At 41.3% G+C, this 17,323-nt stretch overlaps 1 protein-coding gene across 1 annotated transcript in view; it reads left to right on the forward strand.

Moving 5' to 3' along the window:
* The first annotated feature begins 3,861 nt into the window (after nt 1-3,861).
* The window catches only part of LOC116861861 (NACHT, LRR and PYD domains-containing protein 13-like), a 36,917-nt gene continuing 23,455 nt past the window's right edge, over nt 3,862-17,323 (forward strand). Inside the window, exon 1 of the mRNA XM_032848730.1 lies at nt 3,862-4,162. Coding sequence (XP_032704621.1) covers nt 3,862-4,162 — 301 coding nt within the window. The remainder of the gene's footprint in view (nt 4,163-17,323) is intronic.

A 17,323-nucleotide genomic window follows, 5' to 3' on the forward strand; every position in this document is an offset into this window, starting at 1 on the left:
ATCTTTGGGGTAAATACCCAGTAGTGCAATTGCAGGGTCATAGGGAAACTCTATTTTTAATTTCTTGAGGAATCTTCACGCTGTTCTCCAAAGTGGCTGCACCAACTTGCATTCCCACCAACAGTGTAAGAGGGTTCCCCTTTCTCCACATCCCCTCCAACACATGTTTCCTGTCTTTCTAATTTTGCCCATTCTAACTGGTGTAAGGTGATATCTCAATGTGGTTTTAATTTGAATCTCCTTGATGGCTAGTGATGATGAACATTTTTTCATGTGTCTGATAGCCATTTGTATGTCTTCACTGGAGAAGTGTCTGTTCATATCTTCTGCCCATTTTTTGATATGATTATCTGTTTTGTGTGTGTTGAGTTTGAGGAGTTCTTTATAGATCCTGGATATCAACCTGCTGTCTGTACTGTCATTTGCAAATATCTTCTCCCATTCCATGGGTTACATCTTTGTTTTGTTGACTGTTTCCTTTGCTGTGCAGAAGCTTTTGATCTTGATGAAGTCCCAAAAGTTCATTTTCGCTTTTGTTTCCTTTGCCTCTGGAGACCTATCTTGAAAGAAGTTGCTGTGGCTGATATCAAAGAGATTACTGCCTATGTTCTCCTCTAGGATTCTGATGGATTCCTGTCTCATGTTGAGGTCTTTTATCCATTTCAAGTTTATCTTTGTGTATGGCGTAAGAGAATGGTCGAGTTTCATTCTTCTACATATAGCTGTCCAATTTTCCCAGCACCATTTATTGAAGAGACTGTCTTTTTTCCACTGTATATTTTTTCCTGCTTTGTCGAAGATTATTCGACCATAGAGTTGAGGGTCCATATATGGGCTCTCTCCTCTGTTCCACTGGTCTATGTGTCTGTTTTTATGCCAGTTCCATTCTGTATTGGTGATCACAGCTTTGTAGTAAAGCTTAAAATCAGGTAATGTGATGCCGCCAGTTTTATTTTTGTTTTTCAACATTTCCTTAGCAATTCAGGGTCTCTTCTGATTCCATACAAATTTTCATCTGAAAAAGTTTTTAGGTGGTGTGTATATATATGCCTGCTGGTAATGAATTCTCTGCTTTAAAACTTTTTTGAAATTTCCAGCTCTACTGAGGTAAGACAGACACTTCAGTTGTAAGTGATGTTTTTTAAAAAGGTGTACAACATGGTGACTTAACTTTTAATTTTTTTCTTTCCTTTTTTCTTACAAAATTTTTTGTTATGTTATTCACCATACAATACATCATTAATTTTTGATGTAGTGTTCAAGATTCATTGTTTATGTACAATACTCAGTGCTCCATGCAACCCGTGCCCTCCTCTAAAACCCTCAGTTTCACTTATATGTGAAACATAAGGAATAGCACTGAGAACATCAGGAGAAGGAAGGGAAAAATGAAGTGGGGGGGGTGATCAAAGGAGGAGATGAACCATGAGAGACTATAGACACTGGGAAACAATCTGAGGGTTTCAGAGGGAAAGGGGTGGGGGGGATAAGTTGGCCTCATGATGGGTATTAAGGAAGGCATGTAATGCAATGAGCACTCACTGTTACATGCAAACAATGAGTCATGGAACACTCCCAAAACTAATGATGTACTGTATTGTGACTAACATAACATAATAACATTTTAAAAAGTGCCCCCAAAATAAATAAAACCCTTAGTTTGTTTCTCAGAATCTAGTCTCTCATCTTTCCTCTCCCCCCTCTAATTTCCCCTAATTTGCTTTTCCTTTCCTTCTCCTAATATCCTCCATGTTATTCCTTATGCTCCACAAGTATGTGAAACCATATGATGATTGACTTTCTCTGCTTGGCTTATTTCACTCAGCATAATATCCTCCAGGCTCATCCATATTGATGCAAAAGTTGGGTATTCATCCTTTCTGATGGCTGAGTAATATTCCATTGTATATATGGACTACATCTTCTTTATCCATTCATCTGTTGAAGGGCATCTCAGCTCCTTCCACAGTTTGGCTATTGTGGACATTACTGCTATGAACATTGGGGTACATATGGTCCTTCTTTTCACTACATCTGTATCTTTGGGGTAAATACCCAGGAGTGCAATTGCAGGGTCATAGGGCAGCTCTATTTTTAATTTATTAAGGAATCTCCACACTGTTTTCCGAAGTGGTTGCATTCCCACCAACAGTGTAAAAGTGTAAAAGGGTTCCCCTTTCTCCACATCCTCTCCAACATTGGTTGTTTCCTGTCTTGACTTTGGCCATTCTAACTGGTATAATGTGGTATCTCAATGTGGTTTTGATTTGAACTTCCCTGATGGCTAATGATGATGAATATTTTTTAATGTGTCTGTTAGCCATTTGTATGTCTTCATTGGAGAAGTGTCTATTCATGTCTTCTGCCCATTTTTTGACTTGATTATCTGTTTTTGGGTGTTGAGTTTGAGAAGTTCTTTACAGATCTTGGATATCAGTCCTTTGTAGTGTCCTCTGTGAATATCTTCTCCCATTCCATGGGTTGTCTCTTTGTTTTAATGTACATATTGACTGTGAAATGATAACCACAATCAAGTTAACTAACACCTCCACCTCACAGAATTACCTTTCCCTGAGTGGTGAGAACACTTAAGATCTACTTTCCTGGGATGCCTGGGTGGCTCAGTTGGTTAAGCAGCTGCCTTCAGCTCAGGTCATGATCCCAGCATCCTGGGATCGAGTCTCACATCGGGCTCCTTTGCTTGACAGGGAGCCTGCTTCTCCCTCTGCCTCTGCCTGCCACTCTGTCTGCCTGTGCTCGCTCTTGCTCCTCTCTCTCTCTCTCTCTCTCTCACAAATAAATAAAATCTTTTAAAAAACTACTTTCTTAGTGAATTTCAAGTATATACTATTAACTAAAGTTACCATGCTGCACATTAGATCTCCAGAATTGTTCATCATGTGACAGAAATCTAGTAGCTTTAGACCAACATCTCACCAGCCCCTGGCAACTTGGTGTGGGATTGGAAACATCTTTTTTTAAAGATTTTATTTATTCATTTGAGAAAGAGTGCATGCACACATAAGCAGGGGAAGCTGGAGGCAGAGGGAGAGACTGTCTCCCCTCTGAGCAAGGAGCCCAATGTGGGATTCAGTTCCAGGACACTGGGATCATGACCTGAGCAGAAGGCAGCTGCCTAACTGATTGCACAGGAGTCCCTGGGAACATCTTTATTTTACCTTCATTTTAAAAGTTTCTCAAATTGCAGTTAACAAACAGTATAATATTAATTTTAGGTGTACAATATAGTGATTCAACATGTCCATACAACACCCAGTGCTCATCACAAGAAGCACAGTCCTTAATACCCATCACTCCTTTCTCCCATCCCTCCCACCTCCCCTCTGGTTACCATCAGTCTGTTCTCAATAGTTAAGCATCTGTATTTCTTCATTTTTAGAGGATATTTTCACTGGACATGTAATCTACGTGGGCAGTGTATTTTTTTTCTTTGCAGCAATTTAAAGATGTCATTTCATTGTCATTTTTGTACAACAGATAATGTACCTGTGTGTCTCTTGTGTTTTAGAGAGTGCAGTGAGGTGACCAATCAGTGTAGAGTAAGTTGCTCTTTCCTTCTCCTGCACCAGCTGCTGCTCTAAGCACTGGTGGTGCAGCCCAGAACAGACACCATCTCTGTCCCAGGGAGTTTACATTCTTGCACAGCTGAGAGATAGAGAAGTGTACAAACACTGGTAGCAGCAGAAACAGGTGCTACTGGGAGAAAGCAGAACAAGTGTGTAGATGTGTTTTGGAGGTGGTGACATCCTGGCTTATGGTTTCAACTCCATTCTCTACAGGTTCTGTTCTGTGGATGTAACAGTCCCTGGGTGGAGCTAGAAGTCTTGTGTGTTGGGCAAGATGAGCTCCTCTGTGAATGTCTACATCAACGATGGTTCCTGTGATAAGCTGCTGTCTTACCTAATGGGCCTGGATCAGTCGCAGCTGGAGGAATTCAAGCTGTGCCTCCAGTCCCCAGAGCTGCTGCTTGGGAACTTCCAGAAGATCCCCTGGGCAAACTTGAAAGCCAGTGATCCTGTTAATCTGTTAAGTCTGTTGGGTGAATACTTTTCAGAAAGGCAGATATGGGAAGTGACCCTCAGCATCTTTGAGAACATGAATCTGACTTCATTGTGTGTGGAAGTTAGAGCAATACTGAATGGTGAGTGGGTCCACAGGAGGGATGGAGGGATGGGGGTGGGTACAGAGGGACATCTGCTTTGTGCTCATACGAGCAAGGAGATTGTTGGATTTTTATGGGGCCATGCCAAATTGCTACCCCTGAAAAATCCCCCTGCTGGGCTATGAAAGTTTCAGGTAAAGGTATGAAGGCTACAATGATTGGAGCTCTAGTCTGGAAGGGAATGGTGATTCCAAGCAGAAAGCAGAAACTGAGAGGTACACTCAGTTGTGTTGCAAACCTTCTTTTGAAAATACAGATTACCTCCTGGAGGGGAGGTGGGGGAGGGGATGGGGTAACTCCGTGATGGGCATTAAGGAGGGCACATGTTGTGATGAGTGCTGGGTGTGTCACACAACTGGTAATTTATTGAACACATATCTGAAACTAATGATGTACTATATGTTGGCTAACTGAATTTAAATTAAAAAAAAGAGAAAATACAGACTTCTTCCAATGCAGCTATAGTATTAGGGAATGATTGGAGTGTAACAGGAATTTCATGTTTGCTTACACAGGATTATTTTTCCTACAAGGGAAACACTAGGTAAATGCCGACACAACAAAATAAGGGGCACCTGGGTGGCTCAGTGGATTAAACCTCTGCCTTTGATTCAGGTCATGATCCCAGGGTCCTGGGATCAAGCCCCACATCAGGCTCTCTGCTAGGCAGGGAGCCTGCTTCTACCTCTTTCTCTCTCTCTCTGCCTACTGATGATCTCTGTCAAAAAAATAAAAAAATTTTAAAAAATGCATCCAGCTGAGCCAAGCCATATACAAAATGTACATGCACATATACACCTCAAACATCTACCAGCTACCCTAGCACAAGCCACACTCACCCAAAACTTACTGTCTGATTTTAGGTTGCTCATTCACCTTCACAGATCCTCACAAGCTGTAACACTTCCCACACCTGCAAGCAAATGTCAGGCACTTTTAAATTTTTGTTTGATTGATTGTGTTATGTTAGTCACCATAAAATACATCATTAGTTTTTTTAAAATTTCAGTGTTCCAGGATTCATTGTTTATGTACCACACCCAGTGCTCCATGCAATCCATGCCCTCCTTAATATCCACCACGGGGTTCACCCATCCCCTCACCCCTCTTACCTCCAAAACCCTCAATTTGTTTCTCAGAGTTTTTGATGCAGTGTCCCAAGATTCATTGGTTATGTACCACACCCAGTGCTCCATGTAATACATGCCCTCCATAAAATCCATTCTCCATAAAATACCATTCTCAGGGGTATAAAATATCACTCTCCATGGGGGAAAAATGACAGCCTTCCCACTGAGATCAGGAACATGACAAGGATGCCCACTCTCACCACTCTTGTTCAGCATAGAACCAGAAGTCCTAGCAACAACAGTCAGACAACAAATAAATAGGTATTCACCTCCCCTTCCAATTTCCCTCAACTTCTTCTCTCCATCAAGAGAGACTATGGACTCTGAAAAACAATCTGAGGGCTTTGAAGGGGCGGGGGGGGGGGGGGGGGGGTGGGGGGAACCAGGTGGTGGGTATTAGAGAGGGCATGGATTGCATGGAGCACTGGGTGTGGTGCAAAAACAATGAATACTGTTATGCTGAAAAGAAATAAAAAATTTAAAAAATAGGTATTCAAATTGGCAAATAAAATAAATAAATAAATTGGCAAATAAAAGGTATTCAAATTGGCAAAGAAGAAGTCAAACTCTCTCTCTTTGTGGATGACGTGATACTTGATGTGGAAAACCCAAAAAACTCTACCCCCCAAACCACTAGAACTCCTACAGCAGCAATTCAGTAATGGGGCAGGATACAAAATCAATGTACAGAAGTCAGTTGCTTTCTTAAACACTAACAATGAAACTGTAGAAAGGGCAACTAGATAATCCGTCCCATTTACAATAGCACCAAAACCCACAGGATACCTTGGAATAAACCTAATTTATTTTATTTTTATTTTTTTAAGGTAAAGTGCGTGCTGTGTTTGTGGAGGCACTGCAGTGGCTAGCTAGCTGCCTGGTGTGCTGTTGTATTGGGTAGTATTTACTGGGACAGTGATGTGTTTCATAACCGGTTAGCAAGTATGAAACTGTGCTACCATTTTTGTTGGAATCCTTTTTCTGAATGTATCCCTGATCTCATTTTCCTGTAAAATAAAAACCCAAGTGGTTTTTATCCCATTTTCTCTCTGCAGTGAGCCTTAGGAGCGCATATGCCACTTGATGGCAGAACCAGTTGTCTCTGAGACTGGTACAAAATCGTCCTAACTTTTGGTGGTATCTGTTATGAGCCAGGCATCGATCCTGATGCCTCCTGTGCATTTGTACGTAGTCTTTACTATGCTCATAAGATGTAGTGTTGCCCCACTTTTGCAGACAAGGAAACGGTCCAGAGCTCAAGTGAGTTGCCCAAGGTCACAGAGCTGGTGACTTGAACCCAGGTAGTAGATCTCCAGAGGCTCTGTGCTTGACTGTACACAGCTTCCCTTGCCCCAGAATGAGGGCATGAGTTCTAAGCAGTAGGGATGGGAGCTGGCAATATGATATTTCCCAAATTGGAGATTCCGAGTCTTGGAAATTCAAGCTCTATGGATCTTCAGGTAGGCAGGAGGATGGGGTGGGGATGAGATTTCCCTGTCTACCCACTGCCCTTTCTCCATTCCCTCCCCGTTCCCCGTCTTCCCCCTTCATTTGAAATCCCTCATTTACTCTTGTGTAGAATGGGCAGGTGTTGAGCAGAGAGCTAGAGAGTGGCACCTAGAATCCTTAAATCCTGTTGTTGACTGGCGATCCCAGAGGGAGGTGTGTGCACAGAGGAAAATGTCATTTAAGGAACGACCTCCTTCCTGGCCACTGGTCCTGTATGAGTGTTGTAGAGCCAGACCTGGCACATTGGAAGAGCCCATTCTTCCTTGTCCTCATTTGGCTCCCAGGTGACCTGTGGAGGGGGTGTGGCATATGGAGGACCCCTTGCCAGCAGGAAAAAGCCCTAGACCATATCATGTCCTGGCAATGTGAGCGATGATACAAAGATCCAGCAGGTCAGGATAGCTTCCATTTCCCCTTGGCTCCATCTTCTAGGAAATACGACATAATGAGAGTGTCTGTGCTTGAACGATGCTGTGTTATGAGTATGTGAATGCATGTGTGTCTACGAGTGTATGTGTGTTATCTTTCGGGGGCCCTGGGTTTAGGTTTGGTGTCAGAATGTCAGGATTCAAAGCCTCGCCCATCTAACCAACTATAACTCCGGGCAAATGACTTACCACTGAGCTCTCTGTTCTCTCTTCTTGAAAACCTGACCAACTGTACCTACCTCTGCATTTCTAGGATGAAATGCTTAGAATATGAGAAAGTTTTCACACATTTGTTTAGCTTTGGGGTAGTTTTCTCTGGATTCCAGGTGCTAGTTTGAGACCATGCCAGATGGCCTGTATCAGAACTGGGAATGTCTTTGTCCTTGCATGGCACATATCTTCCACCCTACCCAAGATTGTTCCGACAGATTTTGGGTAGGCGAATCTGTTATTTCCCTGCAAAAGGGAAGTCAGGACTGGGATTTTTTTAAATCATTTTTTTAAATTTATTTTCAGCATAACAGTATTCATTGTTTTTGTACCACACCCAGTGCTCCATGCAGTCCATGCCCTCTCTAATACCCGCCACCTGGTTCCCCCAACCTTCCACCCCCCACCTCTTCAAACCCTTCAGATTGTTTCTCAGAGTCCATAGTCTCTCATGGTTCACCTCCCCTTCCAATTTCCCCCAACTCCCTTCTCCTAACTCCCCATGTTATGCTCCACAAATAAGTGAAACCATTTGATAACTGGCTCTCTTTGCTTGACTTATTTCACTCAGCATAATATCTTCCAGTCCCATCCATGTTGCTACAAAAGTTGGGTATTCATCCTTTCTGATGGAGGCATGATACTCCATAGTGTATATGGACCACACCTTACTTATCCATTCGTCCGTTGAAGGGCATCTTGGTTCTTTCCACAGTTTGGTGACCGTGGCCATTTCTGCTATAAACATTGGGGTACAGATGGCCCTTCTTTTCACTACATCTGTATCTTTGGGGTAAATACCCATTAGTGCAATTGCAGGAAGCTCTATTTTTAATTTCTTGAGGAATCTCCACACTGTTCTCCAAAGAGGCTGCACCAACTTGCATTCCCACCAACAGTGTAAGAGGGTTCCCCTTTCTCCACATCCCCTCCAACACATGTTGTTTCCTGCCTTGCTAATTTTGGCCATTCTAACTGGTGTAAGGTGATATCTCAGTGTGGTTTTAATTTGAATCTCCCTGATGGCTAGGACTGGGATTTTTTAAAAAAGGAATTGTACTTAAATTCTAGGCTATGGTGTTGGCTCTTTTCATAAGTGGCCCCAGATAGATCTAGAGCCTTCAATTTAATGTATCTAGATATAGAGTGTGGCAGCAAGGCTATAATCTGGAGGGATCCCCTCATTGGGTTTATGTGCAACAGAGGAATGCAATGTGTCATGTAGTTGATGTACAGGTAAATGGAGCTAGTGATGAGGGGATGATCTTAGCTTATTGTGCTATGCTCCTAAGATTCCCCATTCAGTTTCTCTATTGCTAGGAGAGCTGACCCAACCCTGGACAGACCCCACAGGTAGGCTCTGTGAGGCTCCTCAAAATTGGATTTTTTTTTTTTTGGCCAAGTTCACCATGGTAGAGAGTGATGGGTGGTAGTGGTTCAAAGGAATATGCAGCATGAAGAAGCAGCCCAGGACCCAGCTAGCTACCCAGATCACGTCCTGCAAACCTTGACAACCCGTGGAATTATAAATGTTAGAGCCATGTCTCTGTTAGAGCTGTTATCCCTATGGGACATTGGCTCATAGCAGCTAAGCACTGAACAGTAGAATAAGTTATTGCTGTGTGAGTTAGACATGGAAGGGGCCCTTCAGCTCATGAGGAATGGGGCATTCAGAGTGGTTTTGTGGAATATATAGGGAGGGGCTTGGTTTAGAACCCAATTCTTTGTGCTTTTATTTTTATGGTGCAGAAATAGAATGTTTTCTATGTGCTGGGCATTCTACATACTTGGGATAAGTAAGCAAACAGAGGCTAGCCATTTGTGTCCCTCCTTCAGTCGGGTGAAGAGAGGTACTGAAGGTAAGAAATAACTACACTACATGGTGTGTTAGGAGGTAACAAAGGGAATGGAAAGAGAAAGGTGAATAGGGAGAGTCTTGGGTGTGTGTTGTAGGGATCCGGCGCAGTTCTAATCAGGACTGCCCAGCACCATTGAACTAAAATTTGAGCAAAGACTTGGGAGAAGAGACAGTGAGTCATATGAGTGTGGGGAGACAGTGTTCCTGATGGGGGGATGGCTGAACCTAAAGATCTTGAGTTGATGGAGCTGGGGGATGTGATTCCTTTGTCTTCAGTCTCCGGCGTGTCAGGGCAGTCCTTGGCTCTGCAGAGAGCATCCATCACTGGCCATTTTCAGCCTGGGTATCTCAATATCCCACTATCACTATTTGTTGCAGAGATGACACAGTCATGGGGACCCCAAGATCCAAACCAAGAAGCAGCAGAGATGCTGGAAGAAGAAAAAGGTTTGTATGCTACTTTATGGTGATTGTGGACGAATTACTTGATGGGTCATCCATTTTGTTGGGTCTCTAATTGTCATCACCTCCGAAATTTTCTTCAATTTATACCATTCCCCACCTGTTCTTGCGTTGCTGCTTATTGAATAATAAGTTGCTGTAAACTGGGTAATTTCTGACTCCACTGTCTGTTCTTAGATACCAGTGTCTGCTTCTGGACATTGTGATTTTGTTGCATTAACAGGTAACTGTATTTTTTGGGTACCAGTTGATTGTTGGAGATTTTCATGTTGACAAAGTAATACGTGCAGCTATGGAACAGGCTTGGTTTTCTCAAATATATGTACTGGTGTATAATCCAGAAAGAATCCCAGAAACCTAAAACTTGTAATGAAAAACATCAATCCATTGCTCAACCCTTGAGTTCTGTAGAAGCAACTATATGCTACTCTTGGCTGCCACTTCACTATTTCTATGCTCATAAAGGGGTTAACATACACTGCAACCTCTTGGTTTTTCTTTTTTCTTTTTTTTCATTAACATATAATGTATTATTTGTCCCAGGGGTACAGGTCTGTGAATCATCAGGCTTACACATTTCATAGCACTCACCATAGCACATATTCTCCCCGGTGTCCATAACCCAACCACCTTCTCCCTAACCCCCTCCGCCCCAGCAACTGTCAGTTTATTTCCTGAGATTAAGAGTATCTTATGGTTTGTCTCCCTCCCAATCCCATCTTGTTTAATTTTTTTCCCTCCCTACCCCCATGACCTCCCACCCTGCCCCTCAAATTCCTCATATCAGAGAGATCATATGATAATTGTCTTTCTCTGATTGACTTATTTTGCTTAGCGTAATACCCTCTAGTTCCAACGTCATTGCAAATGGCAAGATGTCATTTTTTTAGATGGGTGTATAGTATTGTATTTTGTGTGTGTGTGCGTGTGTGTGTGCGTGCGCGCGCGCCACATCTTTTTTTTTTTAGATTTTATTTATTTGAAAGAGAGAGTGAGAGAGAGCATGAGAGCTGAGAAGGTCAGAGAGAGAAGTGGACTCCCCATGGAGCTGGGAGCCTGATGTGGGACTCGAACCCGGGACTCCGAGATCATGACCTGAGCTGAAGGCAGTTTAACCAACTGAGCCACCCGGGTGCCCATAAGCCACATCTTCTTTATCCATTCATCTGTTGATGGACATCTAGGTTCTTTCCATAGTTTGGCTATTGTGGACATTGCTGCTATAAACATTCGGGTGCACATGACCCTTTGGATCACTACATTTGTATCTTTAGGGTAAATACCCAGTAGTGCAATTGCTGGGTTGTAGGGTAGCTCTATTTTTTAAACATTTTATTTATTTTTTAAAAATTTCTTCTCATACACTATGAAGTATTATGCCTCCATCAGAAAGGATGAATACCCAACTTTTGTAGCAACATGGACAGGACTGGAAGAGATTATGCTGAGTGAAATAAGTCAAGCAGAGAGAGTCCATTATCATATGGTTTCGCTTATTTGTGGAACATAACAAATAGCACGGAGGACATGGGGAGATGGAGAGGAGAAGGGAGTTGAGGGAAATTGGAAGGGGAGACAAACCATGAGAGACTATGGACTCTGAAAAACAATCTGAGGGTTTCAAAGGGGGCGGGGGGTGGGTATTATGGAGGGCACGTATGGCATGGAGCACTGGGTGTGGTACAAAAACAATTCTGTTACACTGAAAAGAAATTAATAAAAATAAATAAATAAATAAATAAATGTGTATGTATATACAAGGAAAAAAAAATTATTCTCAGTGTTCCAGAATGCATTGTTTATGCATCACACCCAGTGCTCCATGCAATACGTGCCGTCCTTAATACCCACTACCAGGCTCACTCAGCCTTCCATCCCCCTCCCCTCCAAACCCTCAGTTTGTTTCTCAGAATCCACAGTCTCTCACAGTTCATCTCCCCCTCCAATTTCCTCCAACTCACTTCTCTCCATCTCCTCATGTCCTCCATGTTATTTGTTATGCTCCACAAATAAACGAAACCAAATGATAATTGACTCTCTGTTTAACTTATTTCACTCAGCATAATCTCTTCCAGTCCCGTCCATGTTGCTACAAAAGTTGGGTATTCGTCCTTTCTGATGGAGGCATAATACTCCATAGTGTATATGGACCACATCTTCATTATCCATTTGTCTGTTGAAGGGCATCTTGGTTCTTTCCACAATTTGGCGACTGTGGCCATTGCTGCTATGAACATTGAGATACAGATGGCCCTTCTTTTCACTACATCTGTATCTTTGGGGTAAATCCCCAGTAGTGCAATTGCAGGGTCATGGGGTAGCTCTATATTTAATTTCTTAAGGAATCTCCATACTGTTTTCCAAAGGCTGCACCAACTTGCATTTCCACCAACAGTGTAAGAGGGTTCCCCTTTCTCCACATCCTCAATTTTTAACTTTTTGAGGAACCTCCATACTGTTTTCCAGAGTGGCTGCACCAGCTTGCATTCCCACCAACAGTGTAGGAGGGTTCTCCTTTCTCTGCATCCTCACTTACATCTGTTGTTTCCTGACTTGTTAATATTAGTCCTTCTGACTGTTGCGAGGTGGTATCTCACTGTAGTTTTGATTTATATTTCCCTGATGCCGAGTGATGTTGAGCACTTTTTCATGTGTCTATTGCCCATTTGGATCTCTTCTTTGCCAAAACGTCTGTTCAAGTCTTCTGCCCATTTCTTGATTGGGTTATTTGTTCTGGGTAAGTTCTTTATAGATAAGTTCTTTATAGATTTTGGATACTAGCCCTTTATCTGATAGGTCATTTGCAAGTTTCTTCTCCCATTCCGTCAGTTGTCTTTTGGTTTTGTTGACTGTTTCCTTTGCTGTGCAAAAGCTTTTGATCTTGGTGAAGTCCCAATAGTTCATTTTTGCCCTTGCTTCCCTTGCCTTGGCAATGTTTCTAGGAAGAAGTTGCTGTGGCTGAGGTCGAAGATGTTGCTGTCTGTATTCCCAAGGATTTTGATGGCTTCCTGTCTCACATTGAGATCTTTCATCCATTTTTAGTCTATTTTTGTGTGTGGTGTAAGGAAATGGTCCTGTTCCATTATGCTGTCCAATTTTACGCTGTCCAGTTTTCCCAACACCATTTGTTGAAGATACTGTCTTTTTTCCACTAGACATTCTTTCCTGATTTGTTGAAGATTAGCTGGCCATAGAGATAGGGTCCATTTCTGGACTCTGTACTCTGTTCAATTAATCTATGTGTCTGTACCATACTGTTTTGAGGATTACAGCTTTGTAATAGAGCTTGAAGTCCGGAATTGTGAGGTCAACAACTTTTTCTTTTTTCTTTGTTAAAGATTTTATTTATTTGACAGAGATCACAAGTAGGCAGAGAGGAAGGCAGAGAGTGGGGTGTGGGAGCAGGCTCCCCACTGAGCAGAGAGCCCTACGTGGGGCTCAATACCAGGATCTGAGATCATGACCTGAGTCGAAGGCAGAGGCTTAGCCCACTGAGCCACCCAGGAGCCCCTGGTTTTCTTTTTCAACATTCCACTGGCTATTTCTGGTTCCATAAAAATTTTAGGATTATTTATTCCATTTCTTTGAAAAAAATTGATGGTATTTTGCTAGGGATTGCATTTAATGTGTAGATTGCTTTAGGTAGCATAGACATTTTCATAATATTTGTTCTTCCATTCCATGAGCATGAAACATTTTTCCATTTCTTTGTGTCTTCCTCAATTTCTTTCATGAGTACTTTATAGTTTTCTGAATACAGATTCTTTGCCTGTTTGGTTAGGATTATTCCAAGGTATCTTACAGTTTTGGGTACAATTGTAAATGGGATCGACTTCTTAATTTCTCTTCTGCCTTGCTGTTGGTGTATAGAAATGCAACTGATTTCTGTGTGTTGATTTTATATCCTGACACTTTATTTCTGTATGAGTCCCACCAGTTTTAGAGTGGATTCTTTTGGGTTTTCCACATAAAGTGTATCATCTGCAAAGAGTGAGAGTTTGACTTCTTCTTTGCTGATTTGGATGCCTTTTATTTCTTTTTGTTGTCTGATTGCTGAGGCTAGGACATCTAGTACTGTGTTGAATAGCAGTGGAGATAGTGGACATCCCTGATGTGTTCCTGACCTTAGGGAAAAGCTCTCAGTTTTTCTTCATTGAGAATGATATTTGCTGTGGGTTTTTCATAAATGGCTTTGATGATATTGAGGTATGTACCCTCTACCCTACACTGTGAAGAGTTTTGATCAAGAAAGGGTGCTGTACTTTGTCAAATGCTTTTTCAGTATCTATGAGAGTATCATATGGTTCTTGTTCTTTCTTTTATTAATGTCTTATATCACATTGATTTATGGATGTTGAACCAACCTTGCAGCTCAGGAATAAAGCCCACTTGTTCATGCTGAATAATCCTTTTAATGTACTCTTGGATCCTATTGGCTAGTATACTGGTGAGAATTTTTGTACCCATGTTCACCAAGAGTATTGGTCTGTGGAACATAACAAATAGCATGGAGGACAAGGGGAGTTAGAGAGGAGAAGGGAGTTGAGGGAAATTGGAAGGGGAGGTGAACCATGAGAGACTATGGACTCTGAAAAACAATCTGAGTGTTTTGAAGGGGCGGGGGGTGGGAGGTTGGGGGAATCAGGTGGTGGGTGTTGGAGAGGGCACGGATTGCATGGAGCACTGGCTGTGATACAAAAACAATGAATACTATCACGCTGAAAATAAATTTAAAAATTTAAAAAAGAGTATTGGTCTATAATTCTCCTTTGGGTTCTTTGGGTTCTTTGGTTTGGGGATCAAGGTCAGGCTGGCCTCATGAAATGAGTTTGGAAGTTTTCCTTCCATTTCTATTTTTTTGGAACAGTTTCAGGAGGTTAGGTATTAATTCTTCTTTAAATGTTTGGTAGAATTCCTCTGGGAAGCCGTCTGGCCCTGGGCTCTTGTTTGTTGGGAGATTTTGGATGAGTGCTTCAATCTCCTTACTGGTTATGGGTCTGTTCAGGTTTTCTATTTCTTCCTGGTTCAGTTTTGGTGGTTTATACATCTCTAGGAATGCATCCATTTCTTCCAGATTGTCAAATTTGCTGGCGTATAGTCACTCATAATATGTTCTTATAATTGTTTGTATTTCTTTGGGGTTGATTGTGATCTCTCCTCTTTCATTCATAATTTTATTAATTTGAGTCCTTTCTCTTTTCCTTTTGATAAGTCTGGCCAGGGGTTTATCAATCTTATTAATTCTTTCAAAGAACCAGTTCCTAGTTTCATTGATTTGTTCTACTATTCTTTTGGTTTCTGTTTCATTGATTTCTGCTCTGATCTTTATTATTTCTCTTCTCCTGATGGGTGTAGGCTTCCTTTGCTGTTCTTTTTCCAGTTCCTCTAGGTGTAGGGTTAGATTTTATATTTAAGGCCTTTCTTGTTTCTTGAGAAAGGCTTGTATTGCTATATACTTTCTTCTCAGGACTACCTTTGCTATAACCCAAAGATTTTGAACAACTGTGTTTTCATTTTAATTTGTTTCCACAAATTTTTTTATCTTCCTTAACTTTTTAACTTTTTATTTTTTTAAATTTCTTCTCAGTGTTCCAGAATCCATTGTTTATTAAAATTCTTTAATTTCTCAGTTGACTCATTCATTCTTTAGTAGGATGCTTTTTAGCCTCCATGTATTTGGGTTCTTTTCAACTTTCCTCTTGTGATTAAGTTCTAGTTTCAGAGCACTGTGGTCTGAAAATATGCAGGGAATGATTCCCAATCTTTTGGTGCCAGTTGAGACCTGATTTATCACCCAGGATGTGATCTATTCTGGAGAATGTTCCATGTGCACTATAGATGAATGTGTATTCTGTTGCTTTGGGATGGAATGTTCTGAATATAACTGTGATGTCCATGTGGTCCAGTGTGTCATTTAAGGCCTTTATTTCCTTGTTGATCTTTTGCTTGAATGATCTGTCCATTTCAGTGAGGGGAGTATTAAAGTCCCCTACTATTATTGTATTATTATTGATGTGTTTCTTTGATTTTGTTATTAATTGGTTTATATAGTTGGCTGCTCCCACGTTAGGGGCATAGATATTTAAAATTGTTAGATCTTCTTGTTGGACAGACCCTTTGAGTATGATAATAGTGTCCTTCCTCATCTCTCATTATAGGCTTTGGTTTAAAATCTAATTTATCTGTTATAAGGATTGCCACCCCAGCTTTCTTTTGAATTTACTTTTGAATTTACCATTAGCATGGTAAATTGTTTTCCACCCCCTCACTTTAAATCTGGAAGTGTCTTTGGGTCTAAAATGAGTTTCTTGTAGACAACATATTAATGAGTCTTGTTTTTTTATCCATTCTGATACCCTGTGTCTTTTGATTGGGGCATTTACCCCATTTACATTCAGGGTAACTATTGAAAGATAGGAATTTATTTCCATTGTATTACCTGTAAGGTGACTGTTACTGTATATTGTATCTGTTCCTTTTTGATCGATTACTTTTAGGCTCTCTATTTGCTTAGAGGACCCCTTTCAATATTTCCTGTAGGGCTGGTTTGGTGTTTGCAAATTCTTTTAATTTTCGTTTGTCCTGGAAGCTTTTTATCTCTATTTTCAATGACAGCCTCGCTGGATATAGTATTCTTGGCTGCAAATTTTTCTCATTTAGTGCTCTAAATATGTCATGCCAGTCCTTTCTGGCCTGCCAGGTCTCTGTGGATAAGTCTGCTCTCAATCTAATATTTCTACTATTGTATGTTACAGACTTCTTGTCCTGAGCTGCTTCCAGGATTTTCTCTTTGTCACTAAGACTTGTAAGTTTTACTATTAGATGATGGGGTGTGGACCTATTTTTATTGATTTCTGAGGGGGGGTTCTCTGTGCATCCTAGATTTTGATCCTTGTTCCCTTCTCCAAATTAGGGAAATTCTCTGCTATAATTTGTTCCAGTATACCTTCTGCCCTTCTCTTTCTTTTTCCTCTGGGATCCCAATTATTCTAATATTGTTTCGTCTTCTTGTATCACTTATCTCTCAAATTCTCCCCTTGTGGTCCAGTAGTTGTTTCTCTCTTTTGCTCAGTTCTTTATTCTCCATCATTTGGTCTTCTATATTACTTATTCTCTCTTCTGCCTCATTCATTCTAGCAGTAAGACCCTCCATTTTTTATTGCACCTTGTTAATGGCTTTTTAAATTTTAACTTGGTTAGATTTTAGTTCTTCTAAACTAGTTCTTTCCAGAAAGAGATTCTCTAGTATCTTCCATGGTTTTCTTAAGCCCAGCTAGCACCTTGATAATCATCATTCTGAACTTGAGTTCTAACATATTACTAATGTCCATATTGATTAGGTCCCTAGCCATCAGTACTGCCTCTTGTTCATTTTTTTTATTTTCAGCATAACAGTATTCCTTGTTTTTGCACCACACCCAGTGCTCCATACAATACGTGCCCTCTCTAATACCCACCACCTGGTTCCCCCAACCTCCCACCCCCCCACCTCTTCAAACCCTTCAGATTGTTTCTCAGAGTCCATAGTCTCTCATGGTTCACC

Source organism: Lontra canadensis, unplaced genomic scaffold (assembly GCF_010015895.1).
Source record: "Lontra canadensis isolate GAN:19392208 unplaced genomic scaffold, GSC_riverotter_1.0 scaffold206, whole genome shotgun sequence".
In the NCBI taxonomy this organism is placed as follows: domain Eukaryota; kingdom Metazoa; phylum Chordata; class Mammalia; order Carnivora; family Mustelidae; genus Lontra; species Lontra canadensis.